Source organism: Pantherophis guttatus, chromosome 2 (genome assembly GCF_059756535.1).
Source record: "Pantherophis guttatus breed Tessera chromosome 2, ASM5975653v1, whole genome shotgun sequence".
Taxonomy (NCBI): Eukaryota; Metazoa; Chordata; class Lepidosauria; order Squamata; family Colubridae; genus Pantherophis; species Pantherophis guttatus.
Genome location: NC_142064.1, coordinates 248,821,484 through 248,836,938, shown reverse-complemented (window position 1 = coordinate 248,836,938; position 15,455 = coordinate 248,821,484). Strand labels below are relative to the sequence as shown.

General features: G+C 42.4%; 1 protein-coding gene across 2 annotated transcripts in view; it reads left to right on the top strand.

The window, feature by feature from the left end:
- The window catches only part of QARS1 (glutaminyl-tRNA synthetase 1), a 34,415-nt gene that overhangs the window by 5,142 nt on the left and 13,818 nt on the right, over positions 1–15,455 (top strand). For both annotated transcript variants that reach the window (XM_034431706.2, XM_034431707.3), the window contains exons 4-15: positions 1,002–1,077; positions 2,663–2,727; positions 3,106–3,159; positions 4,593–4,650; positions 7,107–7,178; positions 8,214–8,299; positions 9,482–9,568; positions 11,080–11,179; positions 11,580–11,658; positions 11,854–11,962; positions 13,219–13,349; positions 14,560–14,652. In XM_034431706.2, the coding sequence (XP_034287597.2) occupies positions 1,002–1,077; positions 2,663–2,727; positions 3,106–3,159; positions 4,593–4,650; positions 7,107–7,178; positions 8,214–8,299; positions 9,482–9,568; positions 11,080–11,179; positions 11,580–11,658; positions 11,854–11,962; positions 13,219–13,349; positions 14,560–14,652 (1,010 nt within the window). The remainder of the gene's footprint in view (positions 1–1,001; positions 1,078–2,662; positions 2,728–3,105; positions 3,160–4,592; positions 4,651–7,106; positions 7,179–8,213; positions 8,300–9,481; positions 9,569–11,079; positions 11,180–11,579; positions 11,659–11,853; positions 11,963–13,218; positions 13,350–14,559; positions 14,653–15,455) is intronic.

Below are 15,455 nucleotides of genomic sequence, written 5' to 3'. Positions count from 1 at the left end.
CTTTAGTCTGCTGCGCCACCAACTGCTTAGAGAGGGCTGTAAAGCACTGTGAAGCAGTATATAAGTGCTATTGCTATTCCTAACAAGGCCATTCCTAACAAACCCTGCCCAATGCTTCTGACATGGCAAGAGAGGAATAAGCCAAGGCTCCTGGTGTAAAGTACAGATAATCCTCGATTTACAACCATTCATTTGGTGGCCGTTCAAAATTACAATGGCACTGAAAAAAGTGACTTAAATCCAGTCCTTGCAGTTATGGCTCTCACAGCATCCCCATGGTCACCCGATCAACATTTGGGCACTTGGCAACCAGCATATATTTACAACAGTTGCAGCATCTGGCGGGGAGGGTTTCACTTAATCTTCATTTGCAGCCTTCCCAGGTGGCTTCTGTCAAGCAAGTCAATGAGGGAAGCCAGATTCACTTAACAGCTGTGTGATTCACTTAACAACTGCCTTGTGTAGCAATGGAAATTCTGGCCTCAATTCTGTTTGTTAGTCAAGGACTGCCTGTAATGCTAAACATATCAATGGACCCTGGAAAGAGCAACTTAATAGACATGCTCTTTTCATGCTATGCAAAAATTCTGGTTTGCAAGTAATAATTGAAAATAGATCCATTTAATATTTCCTTTTCAATGAACACCTGGCTGTTTTAGGCCCTTAAAAATAACCACATTGAATATGATAGTTGTCTGTGTATATAGTTCCCTACTAGCTCATTTCTCCACATTACCATCGTTTAAATTGATGACAATGCATATATAATACCGCAAGGGAATTTTATAAAACAAAGAATGCTGAATCTTCTCTCTTTCTCTCCTTACACACACATACATACACACACACAAACACAAAAAGTTTTGCATCTATCTGTTAGTCTTGTAATTTTCTACATCGAAGTGCTTATAGCATCTTATGTTCAGCTTTGTCTGGAAGTCATTTTGAATCCTTCCTCCTTTTCTTAAACGAGAATTTTTTCTTCCTTTCTTTATGTCTAGGTGGAAGCTGCCATCTGCAAACACAGAGTTCGGCTCCTTTCAGAGCGCTATCATTTTAATATGGGGGTTCTGATGGGTGAGTGGAATATGGCATATGTGGATTGTAAAAGAGATAAGGTTACGGTCCATCGAGGCCCACTCCATCACACATATTCCAAGGAGGCTTCACATTCATTGCAGCGGTGGGACCTCTCCTTAATGTTGGAGGCACTAGCCTTGGTCCATTGAGGCCCCTTCCATCACACATATTCCAAGGAGGCTTCACATTCATTGCAGCGGTGGGACTTCTCCTTAATGTTGGAGGCACTAGCCTTGGTCCATCGAGGCCCCCTCCATCACACATATTCCAAGGAGGCTTCACATTCATTGCAGCGGTGGGACCTCTCCTTAATGTTGGAGGCACTAGTCTTGTCCTGTCATGTGCCCTTTTCAAACTTGGCTCTTTTCTCCTTGTTTCCTGCCCCTGAAAATGTCACCAGCAAATTCAGTGGAGAAATAAATGTGAAGTATAAGAACAGCTCTGCCTTCTCCTGAGTTTTGTTTCATACTGTAAAGTGGAACGGAAGAAGTAAATCAGTTTTCCTGGGAGCTTTCACTTATAATCCACACAACTTTTTTTTAAAAAATGGTTTTTAAAAAGCCAGACTCTCACCAATGTTTGCACAGTTATACCATTCCTGCATGATATCAGATGGACTTCAGATGAAGGTGTAAAAGGGATGTTTGGAATTCGCAGAGTTTTGAAATTGGTAAGACTTGTGGTTGAAACAATCTGTCCCAACTGTTCGAGCTTGAAATTGATGTGTTTTGAGTTTGAAACAGTTATTCTAAAGTTGAAGGGGTTGCTTCAAGCCCAGAGCACTGCTGGGATGATCAGAACTGCGTATTTCAATTGAAGAGGGATTTTTTTAGATTCAAAATATTTTGCTACTCCTGATCCTGGGGTAAACTCACTGAAATCTTGAAAACCTTGTGAAGTTTTTGTTCATTTTTACATAAAAATGGGTACCCAGTACCTGAAAAATCTGATGAAGCTGAGCACTGCAGTAAGATAGTTCTTGACTTACAGCCCGATTGAACCCAATATTTCTCTTGTTAAATGAGACGTTTGTTAAGTGAGTTTTGCCCCATTTTATAACCTTTCTTGCCACAGGTCATTAAGTGAACCATTGCAGTTGCTAAGTGAGTAACAAGCTTATTAAGTGAAACTGGCTTTCCCCATTGATTTTTTTTTTTGTCAGAAGGTCCCAAAAACTGGTCACATGACTCCAGGACACTGCAACTGTCATAAATATGAACCAGTTGCCAATCTGAATTTTGATCACGTGACTATGGAGATGCTGCAACAGTTGTAAGTGAAAAACTGTCAGAAGTCACTTTTTTTCAGTGCTGGGTCACTTTGGTCACTAAATGAACTGTTGTAAGTCAAAGACTACCTGTAATTCTTTTCTGCTGCCTTTTCCACGGAATTAGTGGCACATTATCTCTAATGGTGTAGGTAGCATAAATTCACATACTTCAGGTGCTCATGTCAGAGCTTGTCACACACATCACATCCTTCCCCACTCCATTTATAGTAAGAGTCCCAGATAGCTGTCTGTCTTAAGTACCAATTCTAAAAAAAGGCCTCGGCAGTCCTTAAATTCTTTATTTTCTTGCAGGTGAGGCCCGGAGCAAGTTGAAATGGGCAGATGGCAAAATAATTAAAAATGAAGTGGACCTACAGGTACATAGTTGGATCTACCATTTTGGATCATGTACTTGAACATGTCATATGCAAAAATATATGCATGAGAATTGACTAAAAATGAAGGATATGCATTTAAAAGGCCCTACTAATTCCAAATGGGAGCTGTTCTTGCAGATAATTTTGATTGTCCTTTCATTTGCCACTTCTGTGGTCCAGTTCCGAATGGGTCAAGGCCTGGTAATGGGGCCACGGCCCAGGAGTTGGGGACCCCTGTTCTTGTGTCAGAAGAACCCTTCCTTGATGCAGCTGAAAATAGGAGTTTTGTCTGTTGGCTGAAGAAATAAAGCTTCAACTTGCTATAAGCCATCCAGTACCTCTTCCTATTCTAACATAATTTCTGTCTTTCTCATGCAGGTTCTAAACTTATTAGGCCCAAAGACAGAAGCTGACCTGGAAAAGAAATCCAAGGTAGTTTAGCTGGCTGTTTCCTCCCCTTAGCACACATTTATTGGTGTGCATACATTTCTGATCCATGTACATTTGTCATGTCTGTAGGGATGAGGGATTGGATAGAGCAGTGATGGCTAACCTTTTTGCCGTGGCATGCCAAAAGCATGGGGAGCGTGGGGGGGGGTGTAGCGTGCCCACGTGCCCACACCCATAATTCAATGCCCCCCCGCCCCGCACATGCGTGTGTGATCCCCACCCGTGCTCCCCCTGCTTTTGGCAAGTGATGGCACAGCGGGCCCATTAGGCCCGTTTTTCAACCTCCCCATGCTCCAGAGGCTTTCTTGGTGCCTGGGGAGGGCGAAAATGGTCTTCCCCACCCTGCTGGAGGCCCTCCAGAAGCCAGAAATTGCCCGTTTCCCGATTTCCGGTTGGACTGGAAGTCCCGTTTTTCGCCTTCCCTAGGCTCCAGAGGCTTTCTAGGAGCCTGGGGAAGGCTAAAATGGCCTACCCCACCCCCCCGGAGGCCCTCTGGAGAATGGAAACAGCCCGTTTCCCAATTTGCGGTGGGCCTGGAAGGCCCGAAAATCAGCTGTCCGGCACACATGCGTGCTGGAGCTGAGCTAGGGCAATGCTCGCGTGACCACAGATATGGCTCCGTGTGTCACTTGTGGCACGTGTACCATAGGTTCGCCATCACAGGGATAGAGGGATGATTTGCCACAGATAGGCATAGAGCTTTTTAGATGGTCATCCCTAGGGAGGCTGGGACAGTTGCTAGGGAGGGAGGGTGTGATGCTCTCTGACCTACACTGTATTGAGGTATACTTATTATTTAGGCATTAATAAATATGCCTAATAAATATTAATATTAATTTATCATTTAGGACAATTAATCCAAAGACTCTAGGCAGCATGCAGAGTTTAGAACTGTGTTAAAAATACGTAAAACCACGTAGGCAAATACAGAACAATATACATTAAAAATATACATAAATACCAGTCATCTCCACCAGTTGAGATCATAAATCGCCCTGGCCTTGGGCATATTTGAAAAGCTGGGCTTTTAGAGCTTCTCCAAAAGTTAGTAAGGTTCTGGGGGCCAGGCAATCCTGTGGAGGCATATGCATAAATGCTTTGATCATGCCCTTGTTAAAGCGCTTAGGGATGGATCCAAAGGACCAGTGAAACATCTCTGAATGCTTAAAAAGCCTTTGGTTGCTGGAGCCTGTCAGAATGCCATCCTCCCTTAGCTGGGAGTGTAGCTATCTTTCCCTCCCCCTGTTTGTTTCCTGCCAGGAGGCAGGAAAGTTTTCCCAGCATCTTCTCCTTATTCCGGGAGAAAACTTTAGCTGCTAGATTTCTGCTTGTAGTGATCCTGTTCGGAGCTTGTCTTTTGTTAACTGTTGAGGCCATATTGGATGACACCCAGTGGTTATTGTTTGTCTTGTCAGACCCCGAAAGCCCGTAATATTGAGCCAGAGCAGGGGAAATCAGCAGTGGTGGAAAATGGTAAGGCCTTTTTTGAAAGGGTGCTTTGCTTTGTATATATCTGGCTGTAAACCAGAGGTGGATTTCAGCAGGCTCTGACCAGTTCTGGAGAACCGGTAGTGGAAATTTTGAGTAGTTCGGAGAACTGGTAGTAAAAATTCTGACTGGCCTCGCCCCCATCTATTCTCTGCCTCCCGAATCCCAGCTGATCAGGAGGAAATGGGGATTTTGCAGTAACCTTCCCCTGAAATGGGGTGGGAATGGACATTTTACAGTATCCTTCCCTGGAGTGGGGTGGGAATGGACATTTTACAGTAACCTGCCCCTGCCATGCCACCAAGCCACGCCCACCAAGCCACACCCACAGAACCGGTAGTAAAAATTTTTGAAACCCACCACTGCTGTAAACTGCAATTAAGTTCTGTAGTGCTCTATATCCATGATGGCCTCTCTCTGGCCCTTGTAGCCACAGGAATTTGCAGCCTTTCAACATCCAATTGCCCTCTCAGTAAAGGACAGAAAGAATTAATACAGTAGACATCCACAGCGCTTGCTTTTTTTTTTTTTAATTCTGCCTTGGAAAATTATTTCTGCCAGTTAAGAAGTCTTCGGCTTCTGATGAAATCAGGGCTGCCCTCTACTGCACTCTTGGAGAGCAATGTTCTCCCAATTAACCATTGAGAATCTCTTCCAATTTGGAGTTCTCCAGAACTATCTGGAACTCCGCCTTCCAAAATTCCTATCCTAACCCAACACTGGATGGGAATTCTGGGAGTTTTCATCCAACATCTGTGAAGGAAACTGAGCCACAACCAACATCTGAGGCTGTGCAGCTGTGCACAGTACAAAGGATTTTCTCAGGAAAAGCTGTCACTCAGAATTATGTACATTCTTGTTACATAGGAGATTCTAGATTCAGCCTTTAGCCTACTTCTACGAAGATTAGGAAGGGATGCAGTCCAAAATCCTGGAGAATTGCATCCAGTTTGAATAGTACCAGCTAGTTGTTGTTTTTTTTAATTTGATTTATATGCCACCCTTCTCCAGAGACTCAGGGCGGCTTACAATGCATTAAGCAATAGCCTTCATACTTTTGTAGATTTATACAAGGTCAGCTTATTGCCCCCACAAACTGGGTCCTCAATTTACCTACCTTAGAAAGGATGGAAGGCTGAGTCATCCTTGAGCCTGGTGAGATTCAAACTTACAATAATTGCAGACAGCTGGTGTTAATCACAGTGCTTTTAGTCTGCTGAGCCACCAGGCCCAATAGTTAGACTATTGCCAGGACTTTTATAGGGCAGCTTCCCATGCAGTGAGGTCTATTCTATTTGAACCTGAAGACCATTCAACTGATATTAACAATTTAATGACTTGTACCCTGTTTCCCCGAAAATAAGACATCCCCTGATAATAAGCCCAATCGGGCTTTTGAGCATATGTGCTAAAATAAGCCTCCCCCCGAAAATAAGCCTCCCCCTGAAAATATTTAAACGCAGAGCTGGAAATCAGGTAAGATGGCAAGAGGAGCCCCATCTTGCTCCACGTGCCCCAAAATAATAAGACCTCAAAAATAAGGCCAAGCAATTATTTTGGGGTTTAAAAAAATATAAGACAGGGTCTTATTTTGGGGGAAACACGGTATATCTTCAAAATTCCAGTCTAAGACATGAGTACATAATATCTGGTCTCCAAATAGTGCTGATCTACTGTTGGTTGCATTATAACCAGGGGTGGGTTCTACTTACCTTTACTACCGGCGCGCGTGCCTTCTGCACATGCGCAAATCGCTGATGATGAGATCCGGGCCAGTGGGTGGGGCCTTCCACCAGTTTTACTACCGGTTCCTGTGAACCAGTCCGAAATGGGGGGCAACCTACCACTGATTATAACTGTTGGCCATGTTGGCTAGGGCTGCCAAGCATTTGGATTCTTGAATATTGAGACTATATTAGTTTATGGCTTGTAATGGTGACCAGAAAACTGAGCTTTCAGTCTCGCATTCCCACTAGAACTTCTTTAGTTCTAGAGCTTCTTCTTGTGATGAATATTCTGCAATGTTTAATATTGCTTCTTCTGTTACTCCTATCCATACTAACAGTATGTCATAATGGTAGACAGCCCTTCGTGTTACAAATAAAATACAAGTAAGAAGAAATCCTGATTTAGGCTAGATATAGGGAAAAAAAAATAGAAGGACAACTGGAAAAGAAGGTCTGTCAGCTTTGGAAGCCATATTAGGCCAGAAAATTCCATGCTGCCACCTTCTCAAGTGTTTTTTCTGGAACGCTGACAAGGTCACCATTAAAGGTAGTGGATGGGGGAGAATATCTATAGTGGCTGTTATAGATGGGAATGCTTCGGAATGCCTGATATTTAATTCTCTGGCTTTTATGCCAGGGTTGCTTCAGATAATGAGATGTGTGGCATAACAATTTAATAAATAAATAAACAATATCCAAATCAATGCTTTTTAGGAGAACCACACCAAGAGACAAAATCACTCCTGGAGCAGCTGAGAGGGGAAGCACTCAAATTCCACAAGCCAGGTAAGCTGCCATGGAGTTCTTGCAATCTTACATTTGGATAAATTACAGATCAGAGAAGGCTCTGCATTTCATCCTTGATGGCCTAAATGTTAGCATTTAGCACACATGATAGGCAACCAGGAGATCACAGAGAACTTCCAGCATTTCAGTTATGTGCTCAGTAGAATTGTTTGCCAACAAAGTGCATGTTGAGTCCATTTACATGGAGTTGGGAGATCTAAATTCTCAGTGCTGATGCCTTAAAGGCATCTAATACAAACCCTGACAAAACCAAGCCACTTTTCCCTGTTTGGGGACCAATTTAAGGACCAGGACTTACAGCACTGTTACTGTTGCATACCCATTAACATACACCCCCTTTGAATTTTTTTTTTTAAAGAGCTCTACCTGTACATTTTGCTGATGTCATAGGTTGGGCACTAAATCACTCTGTGGGCCATAGGATGGGAAAGATTGCCCAACCCATCAGATACTGATGCTATTTTGTACGCTGAGTTCACTCCTGCTGCTACTAGATAGCCTCTTGTAACACAGAGCTCCATCAAGCAGGATGTGGGAAAAGCTGATTTAAGACGCTCTGATGTAATGGGCTGTGAGAATAACTTTGGGAGGCAGGAGGAAGAGCCACAGCCTAGACAACACTCTGATAGGAGAAATCTGAGTCCAGAGGAGGGATGGACTGGAGAAAGTCTCAAAAGAGACCCTCCCTAGTTTTTTGGAAAGTAAAGACAGGAAAGGGGGGAAGTGCTTACAGACTTGGCAAGATTTTGTTACTCTAATCTTACAATACAAGTAGTGTTGGTATTTATGGTTTTGGTTTCCTGCCTGGACTACCTTGAAAGGTTGACATTTAGTCACTGTCAAGCAGTCAGCCAAGAATTTGAGTGGATTAAATCCGGACATTGGACAGGTAGTTTAGTAGAAAATTGTCCCAGCTGTATTTATTAGGGCACAGTTGCATTTATTGCAAAGAAATCCTGCATTCACTGACCATGTTTTATTCTTCTGAGTTCAAGTGTGTTCTCTGCTTTCCAGGTGAGAACTATAAAACTGAAGGCTATATCGTCACACCTAACACCATGAATCTATTGAAGAAACATTTAGAGATCACAGGTGGACAGGTGAGTGATAGGCAGACAGAGATCCTCTAAACCGGAGACTGATTTAGTGCAATCATTGACCTGTGCAATTTAAACTCACAGTCTAAAAATGGAAGCTTAACAAAAGGATGCTAAACTTTTTAACATGTAAAAAGTGTTAATTCTAAATGCTAAAAAGTAAAACCGTATTAAAAGGTCAATTAAATAGCTCCATTGCAGATGATGAATTATATATTAATAAACCTAAAAGAAAGGCATTCATGGATTTAAGATGAATCCCCTTCCCCTAAGATGATTGGACAGAGAAAACTAAAAGGAATAAACATACTGGTGTACTTCTCGAATTGAGCTTTTGGGAGAAGGGAGGAGGGCAACACCTTCCATGTCTCAGCATGGTGTGAGGGGGAAGCAGCCGGATTGATTGTTAGCTTTGGAGAGGAAGGATGATTGTGAAGGAGTGTTCCTTCAAATATTGTGACACCAAACTGTGAAGATTCCCCAGCTAAAGAGCCACTTTGGTGTAGTGGTTAAGACATCAGGCTCTGGGAGACTGAGAGTTCTAGTCCCACCTTAGGCACAAAGCCAACTGGGTGACCTAAGGCCAGTCATTCACTCTCAGCCCTAGGAAGGAGGCAAGGGCAAACCACTTCCAAAAAGATTTGCCAAAAAACTTTAGGGAGTTGTCCAGGAAAGTGCCAGGAGTCACACAAAAAAAACTGATTGAAAGGAGCACACAAACACCTGCACACACATTTAAAATAAATTGTGAAGAGCTGTATAGAGTAATGCCAAGAGTTTATTAAGATGGGATTCATGTTCACTGAACCCTCTAGAGCAGGGGTGGGCAAATGTGGCTCTTTTTACAATCTGTGGACTTCAACTCCCAGAATTCCTGAGACAGCTGGCTCAGGAATTCTGGGAGTTGAAGTCCACAGGTTGTAAAAGAGCCACATTTGCCCACCCCTGCTCTAGAACTTATGTACTTATGAATATGTATAGATTAGCACTGCTGATTTATTCCGTTACGCTCTCACCTGTAGAAAGAATCAGTATAAGTTGCCTGGAACAGTTCAGTTGTACATTATTATTGGGGATCTTTAACCTAAAGAGATTCTGAAGTTATAAATAAATTTGGCATAGTGAGCAGGCATGGGATCTGTTGAAGAGAATCTTTGTTGATATAATCTAAATGTGTTTGCCTAGGTCCGTACACGATTCCCTCCTGAACCCAATGGCATTCTGCACATCGGTCACGCCAAAGCAATCAATTTCAATTTTGGCTTTGCCAAGGTGAGAGACTTGAGCCTCTTTCCACACTCTGAACTGCTGGTGTGTTTGAATATTCCTCTTCTTCTTGAGTGGGAGGGCGGGATGTATCCTGACAGATGCTCATGACCACCTCATTGATGTAATGTACCTCTCCCAGAAGTGTGAGCAAATCATAGCTCAATAGTACCGTGTTTCCCCAAAAATAAGACATCCCCTGATAATAAGCCCAATCGGGCGTTTGAGCGCATGTGCTCAAATAAGCCCTCCCTAAAAATATTTAAATGCATGTGCAACCGGTCCCTGCCATTTCCTCTGGTTAGGGTTAGGGAGACAGAGCTGAAATTAGGTAAGACGGCAAGAGGAGCCCCGTCTTGTTCCATGTGCCCCAAAATAATAAGACCTCCCCGAAAATAAGGCCAAGCGCTTACCTTTTTTCCAGTCCCGTTTCAAATGCTAATGAAAAATCCTGGATTGTTTTGCTTGTGTGTTTAAATCTTAAGACTTTCTAATTCATAATTAACAATTACATAACCACAATGAAAGAAACGTAAAACAAAGGTTGGATGTTGGGTAACTTTTTTCCCAACCGCGTGGGAGAGGTGGGGCTGGGGGGGGGGAAGAGATGAATTTACTTTCTTTGGGCTCACAAAAGTTCATCTGCAGGGCAGTAAAATGCCTAGGAAGGTAGCTTGAAGAAATAGTGGTTGGTGGTTTTCCCGGAAGATTGAATGGATTTTAATTTTATGTTTTTGACTACTGGGAAAGTAGCCCCATATTTTACGGCAAATTCATTTGTTTGCTGATTTTATTGAGGTACTGTTTTTCTGATGCTGCTCTGTCCGGAACCCGCACTGCCTATCGGACATTAGTACAATTGAGCGTGTCCAGAAATACTTCACAAGAAGAGTCCTCCACTCCTCTGCTTGTAACAAAATGCCCTATGCCACCAGACTTGAAATTCTGGGTTTAGAAAATTTAGAACTATGCCACCTTCGGTATGACCTAAGCATAGCTCATAAAATCATCTGCTACCTGTCAATGACTACTTCAGCTTCAACCACAACAATACAAGAGCACACAATAGATACAAACTTAAAGTGAACCGCTCCAAATTCGACTGCAGAAAATATGACTTCAGTAACAGAGTGGTCAATGCCTGGAATGCACTACCAGACTCTGTGGTCTCATCCCAAAACCCCCAAAACCTTAACTTAAAACTGTCTACTGTTGACCTCACTCCATTCCTAAGAGGTCTGTAAGGGGCGTGCATAAGAGCACCAGCGTGCCTACCGTCCCTGTCTTAATATATTACATTTACATTTATATATAAATACATCTATATATAAATGTTCCCTTTAATTGTACTCATTTTATGTACTCAATTCATGTTTATTCTTATATATATTATCTAATATGTACTTGACAAAATAAATAAATAAATTTGGGAAGAAAAATAAGTTTTTTGATGAATTGGGGGATTGGTTGACTGTGTGTTGTTTAATTCCTCTCTCCCTGCACCCCCCCAAAACCAGGCAAACGATGGAATTTGCTTCCTGCGTTATGATGACACAAACCCTGAAAAAGAAGAGGAGAAGTATTTTACAGGCATCCTAGACATAGTGGAGTGGCTAGGTATGCGTGCTCGGGGCAAGGGAGGTGGAGGTGCTCAGCAGAGGGAAAGGCTTTTATTTGCTGGATGGGCCTAAAGTTGAAATGGCAAGGAAACCTCTTGGCTTTTCCAGAGTCTATGGAAGGCTGCCATGTTTTACACCAGAGGTGGGGCTCAGGAATTCTGGGAGTTGAAGTCCACAAGTCATAAAAGGGCCATAGTTCCCTACCCGTTTTACACCAGGCCTTCCGGCTTTTGTGCTGCAATTGAGGGGTGACTACTTTTATGCTGGTGTCTTTTTATGGGAGTCCTTTAGTGGGGAGGGTTTAGCAATTTCTTGAAAAGCTTTGAATTTTCCTTTTCTATGATAATGGGACTGATCAAATATGGCCTTATCACATTTTAGTAGTGTTTTTCCTTTAGGATACACTCCATATGCAGTGACGCATGCCTCTGACTACTTTGATGAGTTGTATGCCTTGGCAGTGGATCTCATTAAAAGGTGAGGAGGCCCAAGTCGCATCAAAAATGCTGGAAAAGTGCCCATCCCAACTTGTTCATGTACTTCCCCAAAGTGTCCTTGGTTCTAATCTTCTTTTTTTTTACAGAGGGGATTATGGAAAGTCTTACTGTAACGCATGGCCATTCCTTCATACTCCTTGTCTCTGTAGTTGATGTCTTTTTTTCCCCTTCCCAGGGGCCATGCTTATGTTTGCCACCAGAAGGTGGAAGAAATCAAAGGACACAATCCACCTCCTTCTCCATGGCGAGACCGGCCGATTGAAGAGTCTCTCCTTCTTTTTGAGGTATGGTGTCTGCATCCACTAAGACGGCCTGTCCAGCAAGAAAAAGCATGGATCTCCTGCTTGAGAAGGGGTTGGACTAGATGACCTACAAGGTGCCTTCCAACTCTGTTATTCTAAATCCAGCATCCTGAATCTCCAGGGCTTCTCAGAATGGGTCTAAGACGGGTCGATATTGTTTGCAGGAGTTAGGGCTGTGTTATCAACTTCTTTATTATTCATGTTTTATAACCTCCTGTTTCTGACCCTCCTGTTTATTTATTATCCTGCCTTTATTATTTTTTTATAAATAATTCAAGACGGCGAATATACCAATTACTTCTTCCTCCTATTTTCCCCACAATAACACCTCTGTTAGTTGAGTTGTGCTAAGAGGGAAGGACTGACTGATAATCACTCAGCCAGCTTTCATGCCTAAGGCAGGACTAGAACTCGCAGTCTCCTAGTGATTGGCCCAAAGTCACCCAGTCAACTTTCATGCCTAAGGCAGGACTAGAACTCTTGGTCTCCTGGTTTATAGCCTGGTGCCTCAACCACCAGACCAAACTGACCCTTAGTTGGGGAATCTTCACAATTTGGAGCTACAGTATTTGAAGGAACACTGCTTCACAACTATTTTTCACAACCATTATTCTGTACTATCTGATGAAGACTCAGAAAAAAAATCTAGCAGTGCTTTCAGAAATCAGTAGCATTGCTATGTACATGTTCTTCTCTCCTTTCAGTGGTCGTATTCACTGCCCTGCTATTTTTAGTGGCCCCCTTTTTCATGTTTCCTTCTGCCAGCCCTCTTTCTTTGCCCCAAAGTGTCATATTCTTTGAAGCAACCCTTTCTAGCACTGCAATCAAACATTTCAACTTGTATTCATTTTGGTTGCATGATACTGATTCCATTCACAGAGGTATGGTGTATATTTTGGAAATTGATTACACAGATCAGATCAGAAAAATTATAGTTTGTAACATTTGATGACAAATTACTATCCTATCTATCCATCCATCCATCCATCCATCTTACCACAGGATAACTCTGGGCAGTGCTATGATTTACTTTTTTTAAAAAAAATAAAAGCTAAAATGTAAAATATTTTGCCCAACCTCCTGTTTTGTGCTACCTTTGTCACCCTCATTAGACATCTGTCTATCATAGCTTCTTCTAGGGAAGAAGGAATTATCTTAGTAAAGGCTTGCAATACCGCTCTATAAGGGGTTTTCCTGTCTGAGTGATTGAAGCTCTGGTATGTGTTATGTTTCTTCAGGACATGCGCAAAGGAAAGTTTGGAGAGGGAGAGGCCACGTTGCGCATGAAGATGGTGATGGAGGATGGAAAAATGGATCCTGTTGCTTATCGCATTAAATATACACCACACCACCGCAGTGGTGACAAATGGTATGTGGGGATAGATGTCTAGTGTGGTCATTGTTGGGAGTGGGATTGGATAGTGTGGAAGTTTTCTTTCTGACTAGCGAAGTGAGGTAGTTGTCCTTGTTCTCATTGGGTTGGATGCTCTCCGGTGCTTAATCTTGGGCTCTGGCTTCAGAGGTATTAAGCCTTTAGTGTTATTGCTGGAGTCTGGAATTTGTGGAACAAGTTGCCCCCTCCTCCCAACATCTTTGGGACTCCTCTGATGGGAGCATTGCCTCCCACCACTTCCAGGATAAGTACAATTTTTGCACATAAAAAATTAAATTAAAACTGTAGAAAAGAAAGTACTATGAAAGCATTTTAAGGGATAATACAGGTAGTCCTCAAATTATGACCACAATTGGTGGCGCGGCAGACTAAAGCACTGTTATTAACATCAGCTGCCTGCAATTACTGCAAGTTCAAATCTCACCAGGCTCAAGGTTGACTCAGCCTTCCATCCTTTCTAAGGTAGGTAAAATGAGGACCCAGACTGTGAGGGCAATAAGCTGACTTTGTATAAACATACAAAAGTATGAAGGCTATTGCTTAACGCATTGTAAGCCTCCCTGAGTCTCCGGAGTAGGGCAGCATATAAATCTAACCAAAAAAAAAAAAAAAAGAACTAAAAATGTACGTTGTTAAGTGGGTTTTCCCCATTTTACAACTTTTCTTGCCGCAGTTGCTAAATGAATCACTGTAGTTGTTCAATTAGTAACACGGTTGTTAAGTCAGTCTGGCTTCCCCATTGACTTTGCTTGTCAAAAGGTCGCAAAAGGTGATGATATCACCCCAGCACAGTGCAACCGTCATAAATATGAACCCATTGCCAAGCTTCCTAATTTTGATCGTGTGACTGTGGGGATGCTTGCAAAGGTCGTTAAGTGTGAAAAACGGCTGTAAGTCACTTTTGTGTTGTAATTTTGAACGGTCACTAAACAAATGGCCGTCAGTCGAAGTGGCAGATTTGGGTTTTCCCAGATGTGCCAATATGTCATCTCTAATAAAATGAAACTTTGAGGAAACTCAAGCCTTGGAGTTTTCTTACGTTGGGGTGTTACTTGGAACCCTGACATGAGGACTATCTGTAGTGACCAACAATGCTAAAAAAGTATTCCTAGGAGGATAGGATGATTGTTTCCGGAAGCCACTAAGAGCTTTGGAGGTGAGCTTTTGGTTTTCTCTGGCATCACAGGTGCATTTATCCCACCTATGACTACACGCACTGCCTCTGTGATTCACTGGAGAACATTACTCACTCACTCTGCACCAAAGAATTTCAAGCCAGGTAAGACTATGCTCTTTAAAAGGATCCCTTATCTCAAGGGTTGGGGGAATCTAATTCCCTTCAAATATTGTTAATCTTCTATCAAATGGTAACATGGCTCATGGTGAAGGACATAAAGAGTTGTGGTCCTTCAGTCACTTCTCTTCTTTCCTGCCTTTTCCTATAGACAGAAGTACTGCCAAAAATTTAGGAGGTTTCCACCTTATGCATATAGATTCTTTGAGTTCCCTGAACAGAAGCAGAATTTACCATTTAATGTTCCTTATCCAGAGAATTCTATTTCTTAGCTTTAATGAGCCTTAAACAATTGACTAGGTCTCAACTTCCCTCGTTCAGGTTCTTGCTCCTGGGCCCCTCAAAACAAAGAGCTCTTACTTGAAAACATATACATACAGTCCCCAGGTTAAGAATGAGTTCCAGTCCTAAATCTCTTTAACTCGGATTCGTATGTAAGTTGGAACTTGTAAATACGAATGCAGTGCCAATTACTAAAAATGGTGGACGATGTTTTCCTTCCTCGAGTCAACAAATTGCTCAATGTTTCCATGAACCACTGAAAACAGGCTGCATATTAAATATGTATGGTTTCAGCAGTTCGTGAAAACATTGTGTAGCTTCAGCAGTTCACTGGCTTAAGGAAGGACAGCACCATCCACCATTTTTAACAACAGGCAGCCTGTTTGTAAGTAGGGGTTGTCCGAGTAGGTAGGTAGGTTGTAAGTAGGAGTTAATTTTCTTAACCCGGGAAGTGTCTGTACCATAGAAGCCCAGACAAAATTCACAGACTGAAATCAAAAAATTTC